This window comes from Nerophis lumbriciformis, linkage group LG15 (genome assembly GCF_033978685.3).
Source record: "Nerophis lumbriciformis linkage group LG15, RoL_Nlum_v2.1, whole genome shotgun sequence".
Classification (NCBI taxonomy): Eukaryota; Metazoa; Chordata; class Actinopteri; order Syngnathiformes; family Syngnathidae; genus Nerophis; species Nerophis lumbriciformis.
In genome coordinates this window covers 24,448,995-24,476,155 of record NC_084562.2, presented here as the reverse complement: position 1 = coordinate 24,476,155, position 27,161 = coordinate 24,448,995, and the positions used below count along the sequence as shown (strand labels likewise).

The following is a 27,161-nucleotide window of genomic DNA, read 5'->3' as shown; positions in this document are numbered from 1 at the left end:
ACTGCCAACGTGACGCCGTAATTTACCGGAAGTCGGTCTTTGAGTTTCGAAGCAACAAATATTTCGGCATTTTTACGCATTAATTTTTAAAACACTGTATTTTACCGAACTGGATTTTTAAAAACACAGACATTTGGCTCACACATTTTTATTTGATGACATTTTCACCATAATTTGACGTAAAACATTTCCGTTCATAAAATTCAAACGCAAACAAATCCAGTTACATAAATTGAGTGTAAAAACAGGCTTTTTTTAATCAAGACGTAAATTAACCTTCATTTGTTTTTCATAAATAAGGTTTTTAAAGAAAAAAAACAAAACCGGATGTGACAAAACAGCATTTTATTTTTTTGAACAACAAACAGATCGATATATAAATTGTACTTTATTGATTCCTTCAGAAGAGTTCCCTTAGGAAAATACAAATTCCAGAAGCACTGTACAGAATTGAGATATAATTTAAAAAGTAAATAATGGAGGTATAAATGGAAATAAAATAGAAAATATAACAATAACAATACAAATAAAACGTAACAATAATAAAACAAATATAACAGTACAAATAAGAATAAAACAACAGAAACTAGGCAGTAGGGACCATGTTATGGAAATAAATACAAAAAATGGTGAAAAACGGTAATACTGTTGTTTATATGAAAGATATATTCAACAGTTTACACATCAGGTTGAGCAAATTATGACATTAATAAAACATGTCAAGGAAAGAAAAGAAAAGCAAATACAGATAGAGTATTCAAATAATAATAATAAACAATAAAATACAAAATTCAAAAAGACAAAAAAAAAGGGCTAACTAAATCACTTAAAACATTTTCAATAGAGATATCAATTTAGGGGATTTTGTACTTTTAATTATTTTCCAAGATTTAAAGAAATAGCATTAAGAGTCGAAAACAAACGACACAAGTTGGGGGCAAACAAGTAGTTAAATGTGACGTGAGTGATTGTCAGGACCACACAGCCAATCAAATTCAAGTCTGACGCAAAATTAGTCCCGCCTTCCTCATTCAGAGCATCCTATTGGTCGGCTCAAACTGTGGAATTTTACACCCTCATTGCGCGGGTCTGTCAAAAAAACTTACTGCTACCGCTGCGAGGCTAGTGTGCTAGCAGGAGACTTTTCTGTTGCCTTTTGCCTCATTTTTTTTGCTGAGAAATTGTCCTGCGTGGGAGACAGCATGTCGAACGCCTTCCCCAGGTTAGTGGAAACTTATTGCGTGACGTGACAGGCCCACAAAGTGGATTAGCGCTGCGTAAAGCCAGCAGTGAGTGAGATAATAATAGCAAACCTGCTAGCTGGGCAACCTAACCTGAAATAGTTTGAATTTCCAGGAAAGCCGGAATTTGGGTTTGGAACTTGGGAAAGTGTTAGTTTGAATGTCCAGGATGAGTGGAATGTGTAGATGTTGGAATGGTTTGAATAGGTTGAAAAATTGTGCAACTTTGGAAAAATGTCCCATTCATTTCAATGGGAACTTCCTGGAAATTTGAACATTTTGGGAAAAGCGGGGTTTTTTTTGGAAAATGATTAGGCGCATGAATGTCCCGAATGAGCTGAATTGGTTGGTGTTGGAATTTTTTCAATCGGTCCAGAAATGTTGAATTAGTAACAGTTTTTAAATGAGAAATTCCTGGGATTCCTGGAAATTCTAGTTCCTTAACCAACTTGGTTTTTGTCCTGAATATGAGGAGGGTTTTAACGGTGGAACGGTTGAAATGGGTTGAAAAATAGTCAAACTTAAGAAGGGTGGAAATAGGTTACCAACAAATGGGAATTCCTGGAAATTTGTTGAACGTGGAAAAATTATAGTTTGAATGTCCAAGATGAGTTGAATGTGTTGAAGGTGGAATGGTTTGAATGGGTTGAAGATTGTGGGAATTGTGGAAGTTTGAAAAATGGCCAATTCATTTTGAAAAATAAATAATAATAATCCGGGAATTTTTTTTTTTTTTAGAATTTTTGAAGTAGAGAACACAATTCCTGATGTTGGAACGGTTTGAATCAGATGAAAAATGTGGGAATTGTGGATCCTTAACGAATGTCTCATTGATTTCAATGGGAATTCCAGAATATTTGGGAAAAGCGGGAATTTTTGGAAAACTGGTAAACAACTTGAATGGTCTGAATGAGTTGAAATGGTTGGTGTTGGAATTTTTCAAATCGGTCGAGAAATGTTGAAGTAGTAACATGTTAAATTGAGAAATGGAATTCCTGGAGTTTCGGGAAAGATGGGAATTTTTCCAGATCAAAAAAACAACTTCGTTTTTGTCCTAATTAAGAGGAATGTTTTGACGGCGGAGCGGTTGAAATGGGTTGAAAAATGTAAAAGGAGTAGTCAAATTTAAGAAAATAATAGTAAACCTGTTAGCTGGGCAACCTAACCTGACATAGTTTGAATTTCCAGGAAAGCCGGAATTTGGTGTGGAACTTGGGAAAGTGTTAGTTTGAATGTCCAGGATGAGTGGAATGTGTAGATGTTGGAATGGTTTGAATAGGTTGAAAAATTGTGCAACTTTGGAAAAATGTCCCATTCATTTCAATGAGAACTTCCTGGAAATTTGAACATTTTGGGAAAAGCGGGATTTTTTTGTAAAATGATTAGGAGCATGAATGAGCTGATTTGGTTGGTGTTGGAATTGTTTCGATCGGTCAAGAAATGTTGAATTAGTAAGTTTTTAAATGAGAAATTCCTGGAATTCCTGGAAATTCTAGTTCCTTAACCAACTTGGTTTTTGTCCTGAATATGAGGAGTGTTTTAACGGTGAAACGGTTGAAATGGGTTGAAAAATGGTCAAACTTAAGAAGGGTGGAAATAGGTTACCAACAAAGGGGAATTTTTGGAAATTTGCTGAACGTGGAAAAATTATAGTTTGAATGTCCAAGATGAGTTGAATGTGTTGAAGGTGGAATGGTTTGAATGGGTTGAAGATTGTTGGAATTGTGGAAGTTTGAAAAATGGCCAATTCATTTTGAATGGGGAAAATACAAAAAAAATAAATAATAATAATCCGGGAATTTTTTTTTTTTTTTTTAGAATTTTTGAAGTAGAGAACACAATTCCTGATGTTGGAACGGTTTGAATCAGATGAAAAATGTGGGAATTGTGGATCCTTAACGAATGTCTCATTGATTTCAATGGAAATTTCAGAATATTTGGGAAAAGCGGGAATTTTTGGAAAACTGGTAAACAACTTGAATGGTCTGAATGAGTTGAAATGGTTGGTGTTGGAATTTTTCAAATCGGTCGAGAAATGTTGAAGTAGTAACATGTTAAATTGAGAAATGGAATTCCTGGAATTTCGGGAAAGATGGGAATTTTTCCAGTTCAAAAAAACAACTTCGTTTTTGTCCTAATTAAGAGGAATGTTTTGACGGTGGAGCGGTTGAAATGGGTTGAAAAATGTAAAAGGAGTAGTCAAATTTAAGAAAATAATAGCAAACCTGCTTGGGGCAACCTAACCTGACATAGTTTGAATTTCCAGGAAAGCCGGAATTTGGTTTGGAACTTGGGAAAGTGTTAGTTTGAATGTCCAGGATGAGTGGAATGTGTAGATGTTGGAATGGTTTGAATAGGTTGAAAAACTGTGCAACTTTGGAAAAATGTCCCATTCATTTCAATGGGAACTTCCTGGAAATTTGAAAATTTTGGGAAAAGCGGGATTTTTTTTGTAAAATTATTAGAAGCATGAATGTCCTAAATGAGCTGAATTAATTGGTGTTGGAATTGTTTCAATCGGTCCAGAAATGTTGAACTAGTAACAGTTTTTAAATGAGAAATTCCTGGAATTCCTGGAAATTCTAGTTCCTTAACCAACTTGGTTTTTGTCCTGAATATGAGTGTTTTAACGGTGGAACGGTTGAAATGGGTTGAAAAATAGTCAAACTTAAGAAGGGTGGAAATAGGTTACCGACAAACGGGAATTCCTGGAAATTTGTTGAAAATTATAGTTTGAATGTCCAAGATGAGTTGAATGTGTTGAAGGTGGAATGGTTTGAATGGGTTGAAGATTGTGGGATATTGTGGAAGTTTGAAAAATGGCCAATTCATTTTGAATGGGGAAAATACAAAAAAATAAATAATCCGGGAATTTTTTTTTTAGAATTTTTGAAGTAGAGAACACAATTCCTGATGTTGGAACGGTTTGAATCAGATGAAAAATGTGGGAATTGTGGATCCTTAACGAATGTCTCATTGATTTCAATGGGAATTTCAGAATATTTGGGAAAAGCGGGAATTTTTGGAAAACTGGTAAACAACTTGAATGGTCTGAATGAGTTGAAATGGTTGGTGTTGGAATTTTTCAAATCGGTCGAGAAATGTTGAAGTAGTAACATGTTAAGTTGAGAAATGGAATTCCTGGAGTTTCGGGAAAGATGGGAATTTTTCCAGTTCAAAAAAACAACTTCGTTTTTGTCCTAATTAAGAGGAATGTTTTGACGGTGGAGCGGTTGAAATGGGTTGAAAAATGTAAAAGGAGTAGTCAAATTTAAGAAAATAATAGCAAACCTGCTAGCTGGGCGACCTAACCTGAAATAGTTTGAATTTCCAGGAAAGCCGGAATTTGGTTTGGAACTTGGGAAAGTGTTAGTTTGAATGTCCAGGATGAGTGGAATGTGTAGATGTTGGAATGGTTTGAATAGGTTGAAAAATTGTGCAACTTTGGAAAAATGTCCCATTCATTTCAATGGGAACTTCCTGGAAATTTGAAAATTTTGGGAAAAGCGGGATTTTTTTGGTAAAATGATTAGGAGCATGAATGTCCCGAATGAGCTGAATTGGTTGGTGTTGGAATTGTTTTAATCGGTCAAGAAATGTTGAATTAGTAACAGTTTTTAAATGAGAAATTCCTGGGATTCCTGGAAATTCTAGTTCCTTAACCAACTTGGTTTTTGTCCTGAATATGAGGAGGGTTTCAACGGTGAAACGGTTGAAATGGGTTGAAAAATGGTCAAACTTAAGAAGGGTGGAAATAGGTTACCAACAAACGGGAATTCCTGGAAATTTGTTGAACGTGGAAAAATTATAGTTTGAATGTCCAAGATGAGTTGAATGTGTTGAAGGTGGAATGGTTTGAATGGGTTGAATATTGTGGGAATTGTGGAAGTTTGAAAAATGACCAATTCATTTTGAATGGGGAAAATACAAAAAAAATAAATAATAATAATACGGGAATTTTTTTTTTTTAGAATTTTTGAAGTAGAGAACACAATTCCTGATGTTGGAACGGTTTGAATCAGATGAAAAAGGTGGGAATGGTGGATCCTTAACAAATGTCTCATTGATTTCAATGGGAATTTCACAATATTTGGGAAAAGCGGGAATTTTTGGAAAATTGGTAAACAACTTGAATGGTCTGAATGAGTTGAAATGGTTGGTGTTGGAATTTTTCAAATCGGTCGAGAAATGTTGAAGTAGTGACATGTTAAATTGAGAAATGGAATTCCTGGAATTTCGGGAAAGATGGGAATTTTTCCAGTTCAAAAAAACAACTTCGTTTTTGTCCTAATTAAGAGGAATGTTTTGACGGTGGAGCGGTTGAAATGGGTTGACAAATGTAAAAGGAGTAGTCAAATTTAAGAAAATAATAGCAAACCTGCTAGCTGGGCAACCTAACCTGAAATAGTTTGAATTTCCAGGAAAGCCGGAATTTGGTTTGGAACTTGGGAAAGTGTTAGTTTGAATGTCCAGGATGAGTGGAATGTGTAGATGTTGGAATGGTTTGAATAGGTTGAAAAATTGTGCACCTTTGGATAAATGTCCCATTCATTTCAATGGGAACTTCCTGGAAATTTGAACATTTTGGGAAAAGCGGGATTTTTTTTGGAAAATGATTAGGAGCATGGATGTCCTGAATGAGCTGAATTGGTTGGTGTTGGAATTGTTTCAATCGGTCCAGAAATGTTGAATTAGTAACAGTTTTTAAATGAGAAATTCCTGGAATTCCTGGAAATTCTAGTTCCTTAACCAACTTGGTTTTTGTCCTGAGTATGAGGAGTGTTTTAACGGTGGAACGGTTGAAATGGGTGGTAAAATAGTCAAACTTAAGAAGGGTGGAAATAGGTTACCAACAAACGGGAATTCCTGGAAATTTGTTGAACGTGGAACAATTATAGTTTGAATGTCCAAGATGAGTTGAATGTGTTGAAGGTGGAATGGTTTGAATGGGTTGAAGATTGTGGGAATTGTGGAAGTTTGAAAAATGGCCAATTCATTTTGAATGGGGAAAATACAAAAAAAATAAAAAAAAATAATCCGGGAATTTTTTTTTTTAGAATTGTTGAAGTAGAGAACACAATTCCTGATGTTGGAACGGTTTGAATCAGATGAAAAATGTGGGAATTGTGGATCCTTAACGAATGTCTCATTGATTTCAATGGGAATTTCAGAATATTTGGGAATTTCGGGAAAAGCGGGAATTTTTTGAAAACTGGTAAACAACTTGAATGGTCTGAATGAGTTGAAATGGTTGGTGTTGGAATTTTTCAAATCGGTTGAGAAATGTTGAAGTAGTAACATGTTAAATTGAGAAATGGAATTTCGGGAAAGATGGGAATTTTTCCAGTTCAAAAAAACAACTTCGTTTTTGTCCTAATTAAGAGGAATGTTTTGACGGTGGAGCGGTTGAAATGTGTTGAAAAATGTAAAAGGAGTAGTCAAATTTAAGAAAATAATAGCAAACCTGCTAGCTGGGCAACCTAACCTGACATAGTTTGAATTTCCAGGAAAGCCGGAATTTGGTTTGGAACTTGGGAAAGTGTTAGTTTGAATGTCCAGGATGAGTGGAATGTGTAGATGTTGGAATGGTTTGAATAGGTTGAAAAATTGTGCAACTTTGGAAAAATGTCCCATTCATTTCAATGGGAACTTCCTGGAAATTTGAAAATTTTGGGAAAAGCGGGATTTTTTTTGTAAAATGATTAGGAGCATGAATGAGCTGATTTGGTTGGTGTTGGAATTGTTTCGATCGGTCAAGAAATGTTGAATTAGTAACAGTTTTTAAATGAGAAATTCCTGGAATTCCTGGAAATTCTAGTTCCTTAACCAACTTGGTTTTTGTCCTGAATATGAGGAGGGTTTTAACGGTGAAACGGTTGAAATGGGTTGAAAAATGGTCAAACTTAAGAAGGGTGGAAATAGGTTACCAACAAACGGGAATTCCTGGAAATTTGTTGAACGTGCAAAAATTATAGTTTGAATGTCCAAGATGAGTTGAATGTGTTGAAGGTGGAATGGTTTTAATGGGTTGAAGATTGTGGGAGTTGTGGAAGTTTGAAAAATGGCCAATTCATTTTGAATGGGGAAAATACAAAAAAAATAATAATAATCCGGGAATTTTTTTTTTTTAGAATTTTTGAAGTAGAGAACACAATTCCTGATGTTGGAACGGTTTTTTTTGGAAAATGATTAGGAGCATGAATGAGCTGATTTGGTTGGTGTTGGAATTGTTTCAATCGGTCCAGAAATGTTGAATTAGTAACAGTTTTTAAATGAGAAATTCCTGGAATTCCTGGAAATTCTAGTTCCTTAACCAACTTGGTTTTTGTCCTGAATATGAGGAGTGTTTTAACGGTGAAACGGTTGAAATGGGTTGAAAAATAGTCAAACTTAAGAAGGGTGGAAATAGGTTACCAACAAGCGGGAATTCCTGGAAATTTGTTGAACGTGGAAAAATTATAGTTTGAATGTCCAAGATGAGTTGAATGTGTTGAAGGTGGAATGGGTTGAAGATTGTGGGAATTGTAGAAGTTTGAAAAATGGCCAATTCATTTTGAATGGGGAAAATACAAAAAAATAAATAATCCGGGAATTTTTTTTTTTAGAATTTTTGAAGTAGAGAACACAATTCCTGATGTTTGGAACGGTTTGAATCAGATGAAAAATGTGGGAATTTTGGATCCTTAACGAATGTCTCATTGATTTCAATGGGAATTTCAGAATATTTGGGAAAAGCGGGAATTTTTGGAAAATTGGTAAACAACTTGAATGGTCTGAATGAGTTGAAATGGTTGGTGTTGGAATTTTTCAAATCGGTCGAGAAATGTTGAAGTAGTAACATGTTAAATTGAGAAATGGAATTCCTGGAATTTCGGGAAAGATGGGAAGTTTTCCAGTTCAAAAAAACAACTTCGTTTTTGTCCTAATTAAGAGGAATGTTTTGACGGTGGAGCGGTTGAAATGGGTTGAAAAATGTAAAAGGAGTAGTCAAATTTAAGAAAATAATAGCAAACCTGCTAGCTGGGCAACCTAACCTGAAATAGTTTGAATTTCCAGGAAAGCCGGAATTTGGTGTGGAACTTGGGAACGTGTTAGTTTGAATGTCCAGGATGAGTGGAATGTGTAGATGTTGGAATGGTTTGAATAGGTTGAAAAATTGTGCAACTTTGGAAAAATGTCCCATTCATTTCAATGGGAACTTCCTGGAAATTTGAAAATTTTGGGAAAAGCGGAATTTTTTTTGGAAAATGATTAGGAACATGAATGTCCTGAATGAGCTGAATTGGTTGGTGTTGGAATTGTTTCAATCGGTCAATAAATGTTGAATTAGTAACAGTTTTTAAATGAGAAATTCCTGGAATTCCTGGAAATTCTAGTTCCTTAACCAACTTGGTTTTTGTCCTGAATATGAGGAGTGTTTTAACGGTGAAACGGTTGAAATGGGTTGAAAAATAGTCAAACTTAAGAAGGGTGGAAATAGGTTACCAAAAGCGGGAATTCCTGGAAATTTGTTGAACGTGGAAAAGTTATAGTTTGAATGTCCAAGATGAGTTGAAGGTGGAATGGTTTGAATGGGTTGAAGATTGTGGGAACTGTGGAAGTTTGAAAAATGGCCAATTCATTTTGAATGGGGAAAATACAAAAAAAATTAATAATAATAATCCGGGAATTTTTTTTTTTTAGAATTTTTGAAGTAGAGAACACAATTCCTGATGTTGGAACGGTTTGAATCAGATGAAGAATGTGGGAATTGTGGATCCTTAACGAATGTCTCATTGATTTCAATGGGAATTTCAGAATATTTGGGAATTTCGGGAAAAGCCGGAATTTTTTGAAAACTGGTAAACAACTTGAATGATCTGAATGAGTTGAAATGGTTGGTGTTGGAATTTTTCAAATCGGTCGAGAAATGTTGAAGTAGTAACATGTTAAATTGAGAAAGGGAATTCCTGGAATTTCGGGAAAGATGGGAATTTTTCCAGTTCAAAAAAACAACTTCGTTTTTGTCCTAATTAAGAGGAATGTTTTGACGGTGGAGCGGTTGAAATGGGTTGAAAAATGTAAAAGGAGTAGTCAAATTTAAGAAAATAATAGCAAACCTGCTAGCTGGGCAACCTAACCTGACATAGTTTGAATTTCCAGGAAAGCCGGAATTTGGTTTGGAACTTGGGAAAGTGTTAGTTTGAATGTCCAGGATGAGTGGAATGTGTAGATGTTGGAATGGTTTGAATAGGTTGAAAAATTGTGCAACTTTGGAAAAATGTCCTATTCATTTCAATGGGAACTTCCTGGAAATTTGAAAATTTTTGGAAAAGCGGGATTTTTTTGGGAAAATGATTAGGAGCATGAATGAGCTGAATTGGTTGGTGTTGGAATTGTTTCAATCGGTCAAGAAATGTTAAATTAGTAATAGTTTTTAAATGAGAAATTCCTGGAATTCCTGGAAATTCTAGTTCCTTAACCAACTTGGTTTTTGTCCTGAATATGAGGAGTGTTTTAACGGTGGAATGGTTGAAATGGGTTGAAAAATAGTCAAACTTAAGAAGGGTGGAAATAGGTTACCAACAAGCGCGAATTCCTGGAAATTTGTTGAACGTGGAAAAATTATAGTTTGAATGTCCAAGATGAGTTGAATGTGTTGAAGGTGGAATGGTTTGAATGGGTTGAAGATTGTGGGAATTGTGGAAGTTTGAAAAATGGCCAATTCACTTTCAATGGGGAAAATACAAAAAAATAAATAATAATAATCCGGGAATTTTTTTTTTTTAGAATTTTTGAAGTAGAGAACACAATTCCTGATGTTGGAACGGTTTGAATCAGATGACAAATGTGGGAATTGTGGATCCTTAACGAATGTCTCATTGATTTCAATGGGAATTTCAGAATATTTGGGAATTTCTGGAAAAGCGTGAATTTTTGGAAAACTGTTAAACAACTTGAATGGTCTGAATGAGTTGAAATGGTTGGTGTTGGAATTTTTCAAATCGGTCGAGAAATGTTGAAGTAGTGACATGTTAAATTGAGAAATGGAATTCCTGGAATTTCGGGAAAGATGGGAATTTTTCCAGTTCAAAAAAACAACTTCGTTTTTGTCCTAATTAAGAGGAATGTTTTGACGGTGGAGCGGTTGAAATGGGTTGAAAAATGTAAAAGGAGTAGTCAAATTTAAGAAAATAATAGCAAACCTGCTAGCTGGGCAACCTAACCTGAAATAGTTTAAATTTCCAGGAAAGCCGGAATTTGGTTTGGAACTTGGGAAAGTGTTAGTTTGAATGTCCAGGATGAGTGGAATGTGTAGATGTTGGAATGGTTTGAATAGGTTGAAAAATTGTGCACCTTTGGATAAATGTCCCATTCATTTCAATGGGAACTTCCTGGAAATTTGAACATTTTGGGAAAAGCGGGATTTTTTTTGGAAAATGATTAGGAGCATGGATGTCCTGAATGAGCTGAATTGGTTGGTGTTGGAATTGTTTCAATCGGTCCAGAAATGTTGAATTAGTAACAGTTTTTAAATGAGAAATTCCTGGAATTCCTGGAAATTCTAGTTCCTTAACCAACTTGGTTTTTGTCCTGAGTATGAGGAGTGTTTTAACGGTGGAACGGTTGAAATGGGTTGTAAAATAGTCAAACTTAAGAAGGGTGGAAATAGGTTACCAACAAACGGGAATTCCTGGAAATTTGTTGAACGTGGAACAATTATAGTTTGAATGTCCAAGATGAGTTGAATGTGTTGAAGGTGGAATGGTTTGAATGGGTTGAAGATTGTGGGAATTGTGGAAGTTTGAAAAATGGCCAATTCATTTTGAATGGGGAAAATACAAAAAAAAAAAAAAAGAATAATCCGGGAATTTTTTTTTTTTAGAATTTTTGAAGTAGAGAACACAATTCCTGATGTTGGAACGGTTTGAATCAGATTAAAAATGTGGGAATTGTGGATCCTTAACGAATGTCTCATTGATTTCAATGGGAATTTCAGAATATTTGGGAATTTCGGGAAAAGCGGGAATTTTTGGAAAACTGGTAAACAACTTGAATGGTCTGAATGAGTTGAAATGGTTGGTGTTGGAATTTTTCAAATCGGTCGAGAAATGTTGAAGTAGTGACATGTTAAATTGAGAAATGGAATTCCTGGAATTTCGGGAAAGATGGGAATTTTTCCAGTTAAAAAAAACAACTTCGTTTTTGTCCTAATTAAGAGGAATGTTTTGACGGCGGAGCGGTTGAAATGGGTTGAAAAATGTAAAAGGAGTAGTCAAATTTAAGAAAATAATAGCAAACCTGCTAGCTGGGCAACCTAACCTGAAATAGTTTGAATTTCCAGGAAAGCCGGAATTTGGTTTGGAACATGGGAACGTGTTAGTTTGAATGTCCAGGATGAGTGGAATGTGTAGATGTTGGAATGGTTTGAATAGGTTGAAAAATTGTGCAACTTTGGAAAAATGTCTCATTCATTTAAATGGGAACTTCCTGGAAATTTGAAAATTTTTAGAAAAGCGGGATTTTTTGGGGGGAAATGATTAGGAGCATGGATGAGCTGAATTGGTTGGTGTTGGAATTGTTTCAATCGGTCCAGAAATGTTGAATTAGTAACAGTTTTTAAATGAGAAATTCCTGGAATTCCTGGAAATTCTAGTTCCTTAACCAACTTGGTTTTTGTCCTGAATATGAGGAGTGTTTTAACGGTGAAACGGTTGAAATGGGTTGAAAAATGGTCAAATTTAAGAAGGGTGGAAATAGGTTACCAACAAACAGGAATTCCTGGAAATTTGTTGAACGTGGAAAAATTATAGTTTGAATGTCCAAGATGAGTTGAATGTGTTGAAGGTGGAATGGTTTGAATGGGTTGAAGATGGTGGGAATTGTGGAAGTTTGAAAAATGGCCAATTCATTTTGAATGGGGAAAATACAAAAAAAATAAATAATAATAATCCGGGAATTTTTTTTTTTACAATTTTTGAAGTAGAGAACACAATTCCTGATGTTGGAACGGTTTGAATCAGATGAAAAATGTGGGAATTGTGGATCCTTAACGAATGTCTCATTGATTTCAATGGGAATTTCAGAATATTTGGGAATTTTGGGAAAAGCGGGAATTTTTGGAAAACTGGTAAACAACTTGAATGGTCTGAATGAGTTGAAATGGTTGGTGTTGGAATTTTTCAAATCGGTCGAGAAATGTTGAAGTAGTGACATGTTAAATTGAGAAATGGAATTCCTGGAATTTCGGGAAAGATGGGAATTTTTCCAGTTCAAAAAAACAACTTCGTTTTTGTCCTAATTAAGAGGAATGTTTTGACGGTGGAGCGGTTGAAATGGGTTGAAAAATGTAAAAGGAGTAGTCAAATTTAAGAAAATAATAGCAAACCTGCTAGCTGGGCAACCTAACCTGACATTGTTTGAATTTCCAGGAAAGCCGGAATTTGGTTTGGAACTTGGGAAAGTGTTAGTTTGAATGTCCAGGATGAGTGGAATGTGTAGATGTTGGAATGGTTTGAATAGGTTGAAAAATTGTGCAACTTTGGAAAAATGTCCCATTCATTTCAATGGGAACTTCCTGGAAATTTGAAAATTTTTGGAAAAGCGGGATTTTTTTTGGAAAATGATTAGGAGCATGAATGAGCTGAATTGGTTGGTGTTGGAATTGTTTCAATCGGTCAAGAAATGTTAAATTAGTAATAGTTTTTAAATGAGAAATTCCTGGAATTCCTGGAAATTCTAGTTCCTTAACCAACTTGGTTTTTGTCCTGAATATGAGGAGTGTTTTAACGGTGGAATGGTTGAAATGGGTTGAAAAATAGTCAAACTTAAGAAGGGTGGAAATAGGTTACCAACAAGCGCGAATTCCTGGAAATTTGTTGAACGTGGAAAAATTATAGTTTGAATGTCCAAGATGAGTTGAATGTGTTGAAGGTGGAATGGTTTGAATGGGTTGAAGATTGTGGGAATTGTGGAAGTTTGAAAAATGGCCAATTCACTTTCAATGGGGAAAATACAAAAAAATAAATACCGGTAATAATAATCCGGGAATTTTTTTTTTTTTAGAATTTTTGAAGTAGAGAACACAATTCCTGATGTTGGAACGGTTCGAATCAGATGACAAATGTGGGAATTGTGGATCCTTAACGAATGTCTCATTGATTTCAATGGGAATTTCAGAATATTTGGGAATTTCTGGAAAAGCGTGAATTTTTGGAAAACTGTTAAACAACTTGAATGGTCTGAATGAGTTGAAATGCTTGGTGTTGGAATTTTTAAAATCGGTCGAGAAATGTTGAAGTAGTGACATGTTAAATTGAGAAATGGAATTCCTGGAATTTCGGGAAAGATGGGAATTTTTCCAGTTCAAAAAAACAACTTCGTTTTTGTCCTAATTAAGAGGAATGTTTTGACGGTGGAGCGGTTGAAATGGGTTGAAAAATGTAAAAGGAGAAGTCAAATTTAAGAAAATAATAGCAAACCTGCTAGCTGGGCAACCTAACCTGAAATAGTTTGAATTTCCAGGAAAGCCGGAATTTGGTTTGGAACTTGGGAAAGTCTTAGTTTGAATGTCCAGGATGAGTGGAATGTGTAGATGTTGGAATGGTTTGAATAGGTTGAAAAATTGTGCAACTTTGGTAAAATGTCCCATTCATTTCAAGGGGAACTTCCTGGAAATTTGAAAATTTTGGGAAAAGCGGGATTTTTTTTTGGAAAATGATTAGGAGCATGAATGTCCTGAATGAGCTGAATTGGTTGGTGTTGGAATTGTTTCAATCGGTCCAGAAATGTTGAATTAGTAACAGTTTTTAAATGAGAAATTCCTGGAATTCCTGGAAATTCTAGTTCCTTAACCAACTTGGTTTTTGTCCTGAATATGAGGAGTGTTTTAACGGTGAAACGGTTGAAATGGGTTGAAAAATAGTCAAACTTAAGAAGGGTGGAAATAGGTTACCAACAAGCGGGAATTCCTGGAAATTTGTTGAACGTGGAAAAATTATAGTTTGAATGTCCAAGATGAGTTGAATGTGTTGAAGGTGGAATGGTTTGAATGGGTTGAAGATGGTGGGAATTGTGGAAGTTTGAAAAATGGCCAATTCATTTTGAATGGGGAAAATACAAAAAAAAATAAATAAAAATAATCCGGGAATTTTTTTTTTAGAATTGTTGAAGTAGAGAACACAATTCCTGATGTTGGAACGGTTTAAATCAGATGAAGAATGTGGGAATTGTGGATCCTTAACGAATGTCTCATTGATTTCAATGGGAATTTCAGAATATTTGGGAATTTCGGGAAAAGCGGGAATTTTTGGAAAACTGGTAAACAACTTGAATGATCTGAATGAGTTGAAATGGTTGGTGTTGGAATTTTTCAAATCGGTCGAGAAATGTTGAAGTAGTGACATGTTAAATTGAGAAATGGAATTCCTGGAATTTCGGGAAAGATGGGAATTTTTCCAGTTCAAAAGAACAACTTTGTTTTTGTCCTAATTAAAAGGAATGTTTTGACGGTGGAGCGGTTGAAAAATGTAAAAGGAGTAGTCAAATTTAAGAAAATAATAGCAAACCTGCTAGCTGGGCAACCTAACCTGAAATAGTTTGAATTTCCAGGAAAGCCGGAATTTGGTTTGGAACTTGGGAAAGTGTTAGTTTGAATGTCCAGGATGAGTGGAATGTGTAGATGTTGGAATGGTTTGAATAGGTTGAAAAATTGTGCAACTTTGGAAAAATGTCCCATTCATTTCAATGGGAACTTCCTGGAAATTTGAACATTTTGGGAAAAGCGGGATTTTTTTGGGAAAATGATTAGGAGCATGAATGAGCTGAATTGGTTGGTGTTGGAATTGTTTCAATCGGTCAAGAAATGTTAAATTAGTAACAGTTTTTAAATGAGAAATTCCTGGAATTCCTGGAAATTATAGTTCCTTAACCAACTTGGTTTTTGTCCTGAATATGAGGAGTGTTTTAACGGTGGAACGGTTGAAATGGGTTGAAAAATAGTCAAACTTAAGAAGGGTGGAAATAGGTTACCAACAAGCGGGAATTCCTGGAAATTTGTTAAACGTGGAAAAATTATAGTTTGAATGTCCAAGATGAGTTGAATGTGTTGATGGTGGAATGGTTTGAATGGGTTGAAGATTGTGGGAGTTGTGGAAGTTTGAAAAATGGCCAATTCATTTTGAATGGGGAAAATACAAAAAAAAAAATAATAATCCGGGAATTTTTTTTTTTTAGAATTTTCGAAGTAGAGAACACAATTCCTGATGTTGGAACGTTTTTTTTTGGAAAATGATTAGGAGCATGAATGAGCTGAATTGGTTGGTGTTGGAATTGTTTCAATCGGTCCAGAAATGTTGAATTAGTAACAGTTTTTAAATGAGAAATTCCTGGAATTCCTGGAAATTCTAGTTCCTTAACCAACTTGGTTTTTGTCCTGAATATCAGGAGTGTTTTAACGGTGAAACGGTTGAAATGGGTTGAAAAATAGTCAGACTTAAGAAGGGTGGAAATAGGTTACCAACAAGCGGGAATTCCTGGAAATTTGTTGAACGTGGAAAAATTATAGTTTGAATGTCCAAGATGAGTTGAATGTGTTGAAGGTGGAATGGTTTGAATGGGTTGAAGATTGTGGGAATTGTGGAAGTTTGAAAAATGGCCAATTCATTTTGAATGGGGAAAATACAACAAAAAAAAAATAATAATCCGGGAATTTTTTTTTTTAGAATTGTTGAAGTAGAGAACACAATTCCTGATGTTGGAACGGTTTGAATCAGATGAAGAATGTGGGAATTGTGGATCCTTAACGAATGTCTCATTGATTTCAATGGGAATTTCAGAATATTTGGGAAAAGCAGGAATTTTTGGAAAACTGGTAAACAACTTGAATGGTCTGAATGAGTTGAAATGGTTGGTGTTGGAATTTTTCAAATCGGTCGAGAAATGTTGAAGTAGTAACATGTTAAATTGAGAAATGGAATTCCTGGAATTTCGGGAAAGATGGGAATTTTTCCAGTTTAAAAAAACAACTTTGTTTTTGTCCTAATCAAGAGGAATGTTTTGACGGTGGAGCGGTTGAAATGGGTTGAAAAATGTAAAAGAATTAGTCAAATTTAAGAAGGGTGGAAATAGGTTACCAAAAAACGGGAATTCCTGGAAATGTGTTGAACGTGGAAAATGGTAGTTTGAATGTCCAGGATGAGTTGAATGTGTTGATGTCGGAATGGTTTGATTGGGTTGAAGAATGTGGGAATTGTGGAAATTTGAAAAATGACCAATTCATTTTGAATGGGGAAAATGCAAAAACAAAAAATAAATAAATAAAGAATTCTGGGAAATCTGGGAATTTTTTTTTAGAATTTTTGAAGTAGAGAACACAATTGCTGAATATTTTGAAGTTGGAACAGTTTGAATCAGATGAAAAATGTGGGAATTGTGGACCTTTGAAGAATGTCCCATTGATTTCAATGGGAAATTCAGAACATTTGGGAATTTCGGGAATTTGAATTGTCTGAATGAGTTGAAATGGTTGGTGTTGGAATTTTTCAAATCGGTCGAGAAATGTTGAAGTAGTAACATGTTGAATTGGAAAATGGTGTTACGGAATTCCTGGAATTTCGGGAAAGACGGGAATTTTTCCAGGTTGAAATGGGTTGAAAAATGTAAAAGGAGTAGTCGAACTTAAGAAGGGTGGAAATAGGTTACCAAAAAACGTGACTTCCTGGAAATTTGAAAAACGTGGAAAAATGGTAGTTTGAATGTCCAGGATGAATTGAATGTGTTGAAGGTGGAATGGTTTGAATCGGTTGAAGAATGTGAGAATTGTGGAAATTTGAAAAATGGCCATTTCATTTTGAATGGGGAAAATGCAAAAAAAAAAGGAATTATGGGAATTCCGGGAATTTTTTTTTAGAATTGTTGAAGTAGAGAACACAATTCCTGAACAGGCTGAATATTTTGAAGTTGGAACGGTTTGAATCAGATGGAAAATGTGGGGATTGTTGATCTTTGAAGAATGTCCCATTGATTTCAATAGGAATTTCAGAAAATTTGGGAATTTCGGGAAAAGCGAGAATTTTTTAGAAAATGGTAAACAACTTGAATGGTCTGAATGAGTTGAAATGGTTGGTGTTGGAGTTCCTCACATCGGTCGAGAAATGTTGAAGTAGTAACATGTTGAATTGAGAAATGGTATTACGGAATTCCTGGAATTTCGGGAAAGACGGGAATTTTTCCAGTTCAAAAAACAACTTTGTTTTTTGTCCTGATTAAGAGGAATGTTTTGACGGTGGAGCGGTTGAAATGGGTTGAAAAATGTAAAAGGAGTAGTCAAACTTAAGAAGGGTGGAAATAGGTTACCAAAAAACGTGAATTCCTGGAAATTTGAAAAACGTGGAAAAATGGTAGTTTGAATGTCCAGGATGAATTGAATGTGTTGAAGGTGGAATGGTTTGAATCGGTTGAAGAATGTGAGAATTGTGGAAATTTGAAAAATGGCCAATTCATTTTGAATGGGGAAAATGCAAAAAAAAAAAAAAAGGAATTATGGGAATTCCGGGAATTTTTTTTTTAGAATTGTTGAAGTAGAGAACACAATTCCTAAACAGGCTGAATATTTTGAAGTTGGAACGGTTGAAATCAGATGGAAAATGTGGGGATTGTTGATCTTTGAAAAATGTCCCATTGATTTCAATAGGAATTTCAGAAAATTTGGGAATTTCGGGAATAGCGGGAATTTTTTAGAAAATGGTAAACAACTTGAATGGTCTGAATGAGTTGAAATGGTTGGTGTTGGAGTTCTTCACATCGGTCGAGAAATGTTGAAGTAGTAACATGTTGAATTGAGAAATGGTATTACGGAATTCCTGGAATTTTGGGAAAGACGGAAATTTTTCCAGTTAAAAAAACAACGTAGTTTTTTGTCCTGATTAAGACAAACGATTTGATGGTGGAACGGTTGAAAAGGGTTGAAAAATGTGGGAGGCGTAGTCTCCAGAAAAAAGGGTGGAAATAGAGATTTGGAAAACCAGGAATTCTGGAAAATCCTGGAAAATGTTTGAACTTTTTCCAGGATTTTCTGCAAAATCCTGGAAAAAGAGTAGTTTGAATTTCCAGGATGGTGGAATGTGTTGAAGGTGGAATGGTTTCAATAGGTTGAAAAATGTGGAAATGGTGAAAGTTTGAAAAATGGCCAATTCATTTTGAATGGGAAAAATGTGCCGCAAAACCTGGAATTCTGGGAAATCTGGGAATTTTTGGAATTTGTCAAGTTTGAAGTTTGAATTGGATGAAAAATGTGGAAGGTAGAGCGCGTTGAATAATAAATAGATGAATTTTGGTGTAGAAAAGCATGTGTGAATGTTTTGGAGCTTTCACACAATAATAATGTTAAGTGTGTGTCACGTGGTGTAATAATAATGTTAAGTGTATGTCACGTGGTGTAATAATAATAATGTTAAGTAAGTGTCACGTGGTGTAATAATAATGTTAAGTGTATGTCACATGGTGCAATAATAATAATGTTAAGTGTGTGTCACGTGGTGTAATAATAATGTTAAGTGTATGTCACGTGGTGTAATAATAATGTTAAGTAAGTGTCACGTGGTGTAATAATAATGTTAAGTGTATGTCACGTGGTGCAATAATAATAATGTTAAGTGAGTGTCACGTGGTGTAATAATAATGTTAAGTGTATGTCACGTGGTGCAATAATAATAATGTTAAGTGAGTGTTACCTGGTTCAATAATAATAATGTTAAGTGTGTGTCACGTGGTGTAATAATAATGTTAAGTGAGTGTCACGTGGTGTAATAATAATGTTAAGTGTGTGTCACGTGGTGTGATAATAATGTTAAGTGTGTGTCACGTGGTGTAATAATAATGTTAAGTGTGTCACGTGGTGCAATAATAATGTTAAGTGTGTGTCACGTGGTGCAATAATAATAATGTTAAGTGAGTGTCACGTGGTGTAATGATAATAATGTTAAGTGTATGTCACGTGGTGTAATAATAATAATGTTAAGTGTGTGTCACATGGTGTAATAATAATGTTAAGTGTGTGTCACGTGGTGTAATAATAATAATGTTAAGTGAGTGTCATGTGGTGTAATAATAATAAGTGTGTGTCACGTGGTGTAATGTTAAGTGTGTCACGTGGTGCAATAATAATAATGTTAAGTGAGTGTCACGTGGTGTAATAATAATAATGTTAAGTGTGTGTCACGTGGTGTAATAATAATAATAAGTGAGTGTCACGTGGTGTAATAATAATGTTAAGTGTGTGTCACGTGGTGTAATAATAATAATGTTAAGTGAGTGTCACGTGGTGTAATAATAATGTTAAGTGTGTGTCACGTGGTGTAATGTTAAGTGTGTCACGTGGTGCAATAATAATAATGTTAAGTGAGTGTCACGTGGTGTGATAATAATAATGTTAAGTGTGTGTCACATGGTGTAATAATAATGTTAAGTGAGTGTCATGTGGTGTAATAATAATAATGTTAAGTGTGTGTCACGTGGTGTAATAATAATAATGTTAAGTGTATGTCACGTGGTGCAATAATAATGTTAAGTGAGTGTCACGTGATGTAATAATAATGTTAAGTGAGTGTCACGTGGTGCAATAATAATAATGTTAAGTGTGTGTCACGTGGTGTAATAATAATGTTAAGTGAGTGTTACCTGGTTCAATAATAATAATGTTAAGTGTGTGTCACGTGGTGTAATAATAATGTTAAGTGAGTGTCACGTGGTGTAATAATAATGTTAAGTGTATGTCACGTGGTGTAATAATAATGTTAAGTGTGTGTCACGTGGTGTAATAATAATGTTAAGTGAGTGTTACCTGGTTCAATAATAATAATGTTAAGTGTGTGTCACGTGGTGTAATAATAATGTTAAGTGAGTGTCACGTGGTGTAATAATAATGTTAAGTGTGTGTCACGTGGTGTAATAATAATGTTAAGTGAGTGTCACGTGGTGTAATGATAATAATATTAAGTGAGTGTCACATGGTGTAATGATAATAATGTTAAGTGTGTGTCACGTGGTGTAATAATAATAATGTTAAGTGTGTGTCACGTGGTGTAATAATAATGTTAAGTGTGTGTCACGTGGTGTAATAATAATAATGTTAAGTGTGTGTCACGTGGTGTAATAATGTTAAGTGTGTGTCACGTGGTGTAATAATAATGTTAAGTTTGTGTCACGTGGTGTAATAATAATGTTAAGTGTGTCACGTGGTGCAATAATAATGTTAAGTGTGTGTCACGTGGTGCAATAATAATGTTAAGTGTGTGTCACGTGGTGCAATAATAATAATGTTAAGTGTGTGTCACGTGGTGTAATAATAATAATGTTAAGTGAGTGTCACATGGTGTAATAATAATAATGTTAAGTGTGTGTCACGTGGTGTAATAATAATAATGTTAAGTGTGTGTCACGTGGTGTAATAATAATAATGTTAAGTGAGTGTCACGTGGTGTAATAATAATGTTAAGTGAGTGTCACGTGGTGCAATAATAATAATGTTAAGTGTATGTCACGTGGTGCAATAATAATAATGTTAAGTGTGTGTCACGTGGTGTAATAATAATAATGTTAAGTGAGTGTCACGTGGTGCAATAATAATAATGTTAAGTAAGTGTCACGTGGTGTAATAATAATGTTAAGTGTATGTCACGTGGTGCAATAATAATAATGTTAAGTGTATATCACGTGGTGCAATAATAATAATAATGTTCAGTGAGTGTCACGTGGTGTAATAATAATGTTAAGTGTGTCTCACGTGGTGTAATAATAATAATAATGTTGAGTGTCACGTGGTGCAATAATAATAATGTTAAGTGAGTGTCACGTGGTGTAATGATAATAATGTTAAGTGTGTCTCACGTGGTGTAATAATAATGTTAAGTGTGTGTCTCGTGGTGTAATAATAATAATGTTAAGTGTGTCTCACGTGGTGTAATAATAATGTTAAGTGAGTGTCACGTGGTGTAATAATAATAATGTTAAGTGTGTCTCACGTGGTGTAATAATAATGTTAAGTGAGTGTCACGTGGTGTAATAATAATAATGTTAAGTGAGTGTCACGTGGTGTAATAATAATGTTAAGTGAGTGTCACGTGGTGTAATAATAATAATAAGTTTGTGTCACATGGTGTAATAATAATGTTAAGTGTCACGTGGTGCAATAATAATAATGTTAAGTGTGTGTCACGCGGTGCAATAATAATAATGTTAAGTGTGTGTCACGTGGTGCAATAATAATAATGTTAAGTGTATGTCACGTGGTGTAATAATAATAATGTTAAGTGTGTGTCACGTGGTGCAATAATAATAATGTTAAGTGTATGTCACGTGGTGCAATGATAATAATGTTAAGTGTTTGTCACGTGGTGCAGGTGTCCTCCAACAAACAACATGGACACTTGCAGACAGCGAGCCGAGTCAGGACGAGACGGCAAATCTCACAAGAAGAAGGCGTCTTCCCAACTCAGCACGCCATGCAGCGAAGACGGAGAACGCAAGCCTAAATTCGTAAGTTTTTAACACACTTTTGTTAAACTTTGCCTATTTTTTTCTGCCTAAACAAAAACAGTTAAGTTGCAGAGTGATTTGCACAAGTGTGTGGACATGGCAACCTGCACTGTTGTCTCTCTGCGAGTCTGGTTGCCAGATGTGAAAAGACATGGTACAATTAGTTTTAAAAAATATCGTATTTTTGAGGAGAATACTCGTCACACTCAAATTGACGTTGCTGCAAAGCACAAGTGTCAAACTCAAGGCCCGGGGCCCGCCACTTCATTTTATTTGGCCCTGGAAATAATATGTATCAATAAAGTACTGTAACTTTTCTTACTAAATGTGTTATTTCTTTCTATTTTGGGAGAAAAAGACTAGTACCGTATTTTCCGTACTATAAGGCGCACCTTCAATGAATGGCCTATTTTAAAACTGTGTTTATATATAAGGCGCACCGCATTATAAGGCGCATAGAATAGACGCTACAGTAGAGGCTGGGTTTATGTTATCCATCCCTTAGTTGCGAGACCTGTTGTCGCTCAATATTGGTCCATATATAACAGGGGTCACTCCGCGCGCAGTGCGCTCACGAAAGGGGTGTGGCTCACCCTGGTTGATATAGACAGCAGGACGGTGGCCATGGAAGTCGTAACCCGCTAAGGAGTGTGTAACAACCCACCTGCCGAATCAACTAGCCCTGAAAATGGATGGCGCTGGAGCGTCGGGCCCATACCCGGCCGTCGCCGGCAGCGAGACGCGCTTGGAGGTGCGCTCATTGGAGGTGCGCTCAGCGCGGCTCCCATATGATTGCGCACTGGTGTGCGTCTAGGTCGTGACAGCGTGGCACGCGAATGTCTGTGCTGCATTGGGTCAGTCTCCTTTCTTTAACAGGCAAAAGCTTTATAACCTCACTAATGCCTTGCATCGTCTATATTAGATATATAACAACGGGCGGGTGCGGTTCTGATCAAATGTTACATCGGGTGGATGGCGGATGGTTGACGACTTTCTGATGCGGTTGCGGATGAAATAATTGCCTATCCGCGCATCTCTAGTAAGCACACATGATTGTGCGTGCTGCTGGTCCACTAATAGTACTAACCTTTAACACTTAATTTTACTCATTTTCATTAATTACTAGTCTCTTATGTAACTGTTTTTATATTGTTTTACTTTCTTTTTTATTCAAGAAAATGTTTTTAATTTATTTATCTTATTTTATTGTATTAATTTAAAAAAAAAGGAGTTTATCTTCATCATAACTGGTTGTCCAAATTAGGCATAATAATGTGTTAATTCCACGACTGTATATATCGGTATCGGTTGATATCGGTAATTAAAGAGTTGGGGAATATCGGATATAGGCAAAAAGCCATTATCGGACATCCCTATAGAATAGTGAAATTTACTGTGGTTTTTACAGCATTTTTCTCTAAATGGAAAGAAAACAGTACTTTTCTTTACTGTAATAAACTGTTGTTTGACATTTACAGTAATACAACGAAAAATATACAGTTGTTGATTTGCGGTAAAAACAAACAATGTGCCAAAATTGTACTGTAAAATTGCAGTTTTATTTACTTACAGTAAAAAAACAAATATCAATTTTATAATCTGCCTTTTTTTTACCGTAAAAACAGCAGTACTGTTTTTCCATTCACTACATTTTGAGTTGAAATGATTGCAACTTACCATATTTTTTTACATTTTAGTTAATAAAAAATGCATTGTAATTGTGGTTATTATTAATTATATAATATTATTGTTAATTATGGTGTAATAGTAGTATTCAATGTTAGAAGCGGCCCTCTGGGGCCAAACATAACTGCGATGTGGCCCTCAGTGAAAACGACTTTGACTCCTCTGCTGTAAAACAACACCACGGACTGTGTGTAGTACAGTTAGTGCTGTTAATTGGTTCCGGTGTTCTGGGTAAACCGCTCCTTATTGGAATTCATGCACCCTGTGCATCTGCGCATGCGTACGTCTCAAAGCAAGGGGCGTACTAATGTTTTCCACTGAGGGCCACAGACTGAAAAATCATAGGATGTGGACATTTGGACATTTTTCTATTTTAAAACCAATACAATATATATATAAAAAAAAAAAATTAATCTCCCCTCAAGTTTGGTAAACGTTAAAGCTCCTGTAGACCCGGAAGGGTTTCGGTTATGAGTAAGTCTTACGTTGATATTTATTTACTTTCAATGCTTAAATCTCTATATCTGTCAATATAAAGTGACCTTAAAAGAAAGAAATTATGCCCTTTTGGTACAAAAATAAACATTTTGTAACGACAAAACACCTAATATGCAATATTAAAAAACAAAAAACAAAGTTGAATATTTGCTGTGAAGTAATAGGAACGTTAAATAGGTCAATAATTCCTAACGTTGACTTTGAGTTATTTTGTGAGCAATGACAGGTTAAAAAACAACAACATATGAATAGCTAAAAAAATATCAATAATTATTGACATTTAGCGATATAAAACTCTTGTATCGTGATCAGAGGTGGGTAGTAACGCGCTACATTTACTCCGTTACATTTACTTGAGTAACTTTTGGGATAAATTGTACTTGTAAGAGTAGTTTTGATGCAACATACTTTTACTTTTACTTGAGTATATTTATAGAGAAGAAACGCTACTTTTACTCCGCTACTTTTATCTACATTCAGCTCGCTACTAATTTTTATCGATCTGTTAATGCACGCTTTGTTTGTTTTGGTCTGTCAGACAGACCTCCATAGTGCCTGCGTTTCAACGAATAGTCACTGGTGACGTTGGACCAATCAAACAGAGCCAGGGGTCACATGACCTGACTTAAACAAGTTGAAAAACTTATTCGGGTGTTACCATTTAGTGGTCAATTTTACGGAACATGTACTGTACTGTGCAATCTACTAATAAAAGTTCAAATCAATCAATCAAAAGTGTGAAGAATAAAAGACCCTTTTTTATTTCAACCGTACATCCCGTCAAAAGCCCAAAGACTGACTGCACACTTCCTGTCTTCACAATAAAAGTGCCGCTCCATCGCGCCTGCGCTTTCAAAATAAGAGTCTCCGAAAGCCAGCGCAAACAAGCTAGCAAGCCACGGAGTTTGCCGCCAATGTATTTCTTGTAAAGTGTATAAAAACGAATATGGAAACTGGACAAATAAGATGCCAAAAACCAACCACTTTCATGTGGTATTAGACAGAAAGGAGGAACTTTTTTTCTCCTCCATTTGACAACGTGGATGTTATCAGCACTACTGTCTGATTACAATCAATGCAAGTCATCAGAATCAGGTAATACACCAACTTATATTCTTGTCTTCATGAAAGAAAGGAATCTATATGTGTTAAACATGCATGCATATTCATTAAAACACCTTTAACATGTAAACAAAAACGGCAAAATAAATAAATAAAAATTATATACTGTATATATCAATGTATGTATATATATATATGTGTATATATATATGTGTGTGTGTGTGTGTGTGTGTGTGTATATATATATATATGTGTGTGTGTGTATTATTATATATATATATATATATATATATATATATATATATGTGTGTGTATATATATATATGTGTGTATATATATATATATATATATATATATATATATATATATATATATATATATATATATATATATATATATATATATATATATATATATATATATATGATATGTGTGTGTATGTTACTCATCAGTTACTCAGTACTTGAGTAGTTTTTTCACAACATACTTTTTACTTTTACTCAAGTAAATATTTGGGTGACTACTCCTTACTTTTACTTGAGTAATAAATCTCTAAAGTAACAGTACTCTTACTTGAGTACAATTTCTGGCTACTCTACCCACCTCTGATCGTGATACAGTTTTAAGCCATATCGCCCAGGCCCATACAATTATGGGAGATAAAGTTGCTTATCTTGCATTTATCACTGATTTACTTCCCACATCATTCCAGTAGGTGGCAGTACAGGACCAGAAAAGTAGGCCGTTTCCCTTTCAAGCCCACTCTGTATTATGGATGCTTTTTATGCAGTAAAAACAGGAAATTACAATAAAATATGCTAATGGAAGGTGTTAAAAATGTGTTTAGGAGGATGTTATCTTCCCCCCGGGGTCAAGATGAAATGGATAAGAATGTATTTTTTTTGTCATGCTTTGCACTCGTTTGTATCTAATTTTTAAAAAAAAAATTTTACCATCTGCTGAATGTTGCAAAGATTAATTACTTCACCGAGCAAGGTAAAAATGCTTGCTCTAATGAGTTTGTGTTTATTATTAACTTTACAATTAAAAAGCCAAGTAAATCCAAGCTGGGGCAAAATCAGCCAATTTCGACAAAAAAAACAAATCAAATATGATTACTCAAAGTTAAAAAAAAGAAACAAAGGTAAAATTAACCACGTAATCTAAATATTAAAATGAACATTAAAATGACTTGCGATGTTGTGCCTGCTGTGTCGGTTTAATATGCATGCATAGATTTTATAAGCTGCACACCTGTTCACTTATATTAAGATGACATTTACATGTTTAAATTGTTGCTCCTCTTTAGTGTTTATTCTTGTACACCAGTGCAAAGATACTGCAGTAAAATTATCATTTGCAATCGGTCTGATAACAACATAAAACCATTATTAAATTGTATCAGTCTACTTCTAAAAAGTCCAATATAAGAACTCTGATACAGACAGTCCATTCTGCTCTGGCTCATGTGATAACAGGTTGTCTACTTTTGAGACTTTTAGTTTAGTCTTAACTTCAAAACAGTAAAACTGAACATACAGAAACAAACTAAGTCAGTATAACGTGTATGAGATGCAAAATAACTTCTCTGTGATGTTCCAAAATAAAATAACTGCATTAAGGCAGAAGCGCTAGCTCGATGCTAATTTAGATTAGCTATGCCGTAAAAACATGCTACAGATTAGCATTCACCATTTTACAAGCTGATTTCAAAAACTCCACATTTTGTAATAAACTATAACTAAGGTGCATGGTACAACCAGACAGACAATACCTACAGTACAATCACTTTGTAGGACTCAACAACAGACAAGACTGGCACATTCTGCCTAACGGCGAAGGCTACTCACATACTTGTTGGTCACAAAAAACATTCGTGAAGTTTGGTTCTTTTATGAATTTATTATGGGTCTACTGACCGTCTGCCCACAGAACTTTCCTCCAGAAGGTCTTATCTTTGTCCATTGGATGTCAGATGAAACAAAAATTGAGCCTTTTGGCCACAATACCCAGCAATATGGACTTTAATCCCAGGAACACCATTCGTACAGTCAAGCATGGTGGTGGTAGTATTGTGCTATGGGCCTGTTTTGCTGCCAATGGAACTGGTGCTTTACAGAGAGTACATGGGACAATGGAAAAGGAGGATTACCGTATTTT

At 34.9% G+C, this 27,161-nt stretch overlaps 1 protein-coding gene across 1 annotated transcript in view; it reads left to right on the top strand.

The window, feature by feature from the left end:
- Window positions 1-1,095: 1,095 nt before the first annotated feature.
- Window positions 1,096-27,161, top strand: part of LOC133615853 (protein diaphanous homolog 3-like) — a 394,852-nt gene continuing 368,786 nt past the window's right edge. The window contains exons 1-2 of the mRNA XM_061974703.2: window positions 1,096-1,222; window positions 21,620-21,755. Coding sequence (XP_061830687.2) covers window positions 1,203-1,222; window positions 21,620-21,755 — 156 coding nt within the window. The 5' untranslated portion in view covers window positions 1,096-1,202. The remainder of the gene's footprint in view (window positions 1,223-21,619; window positions 21,756-27,161) is intronic.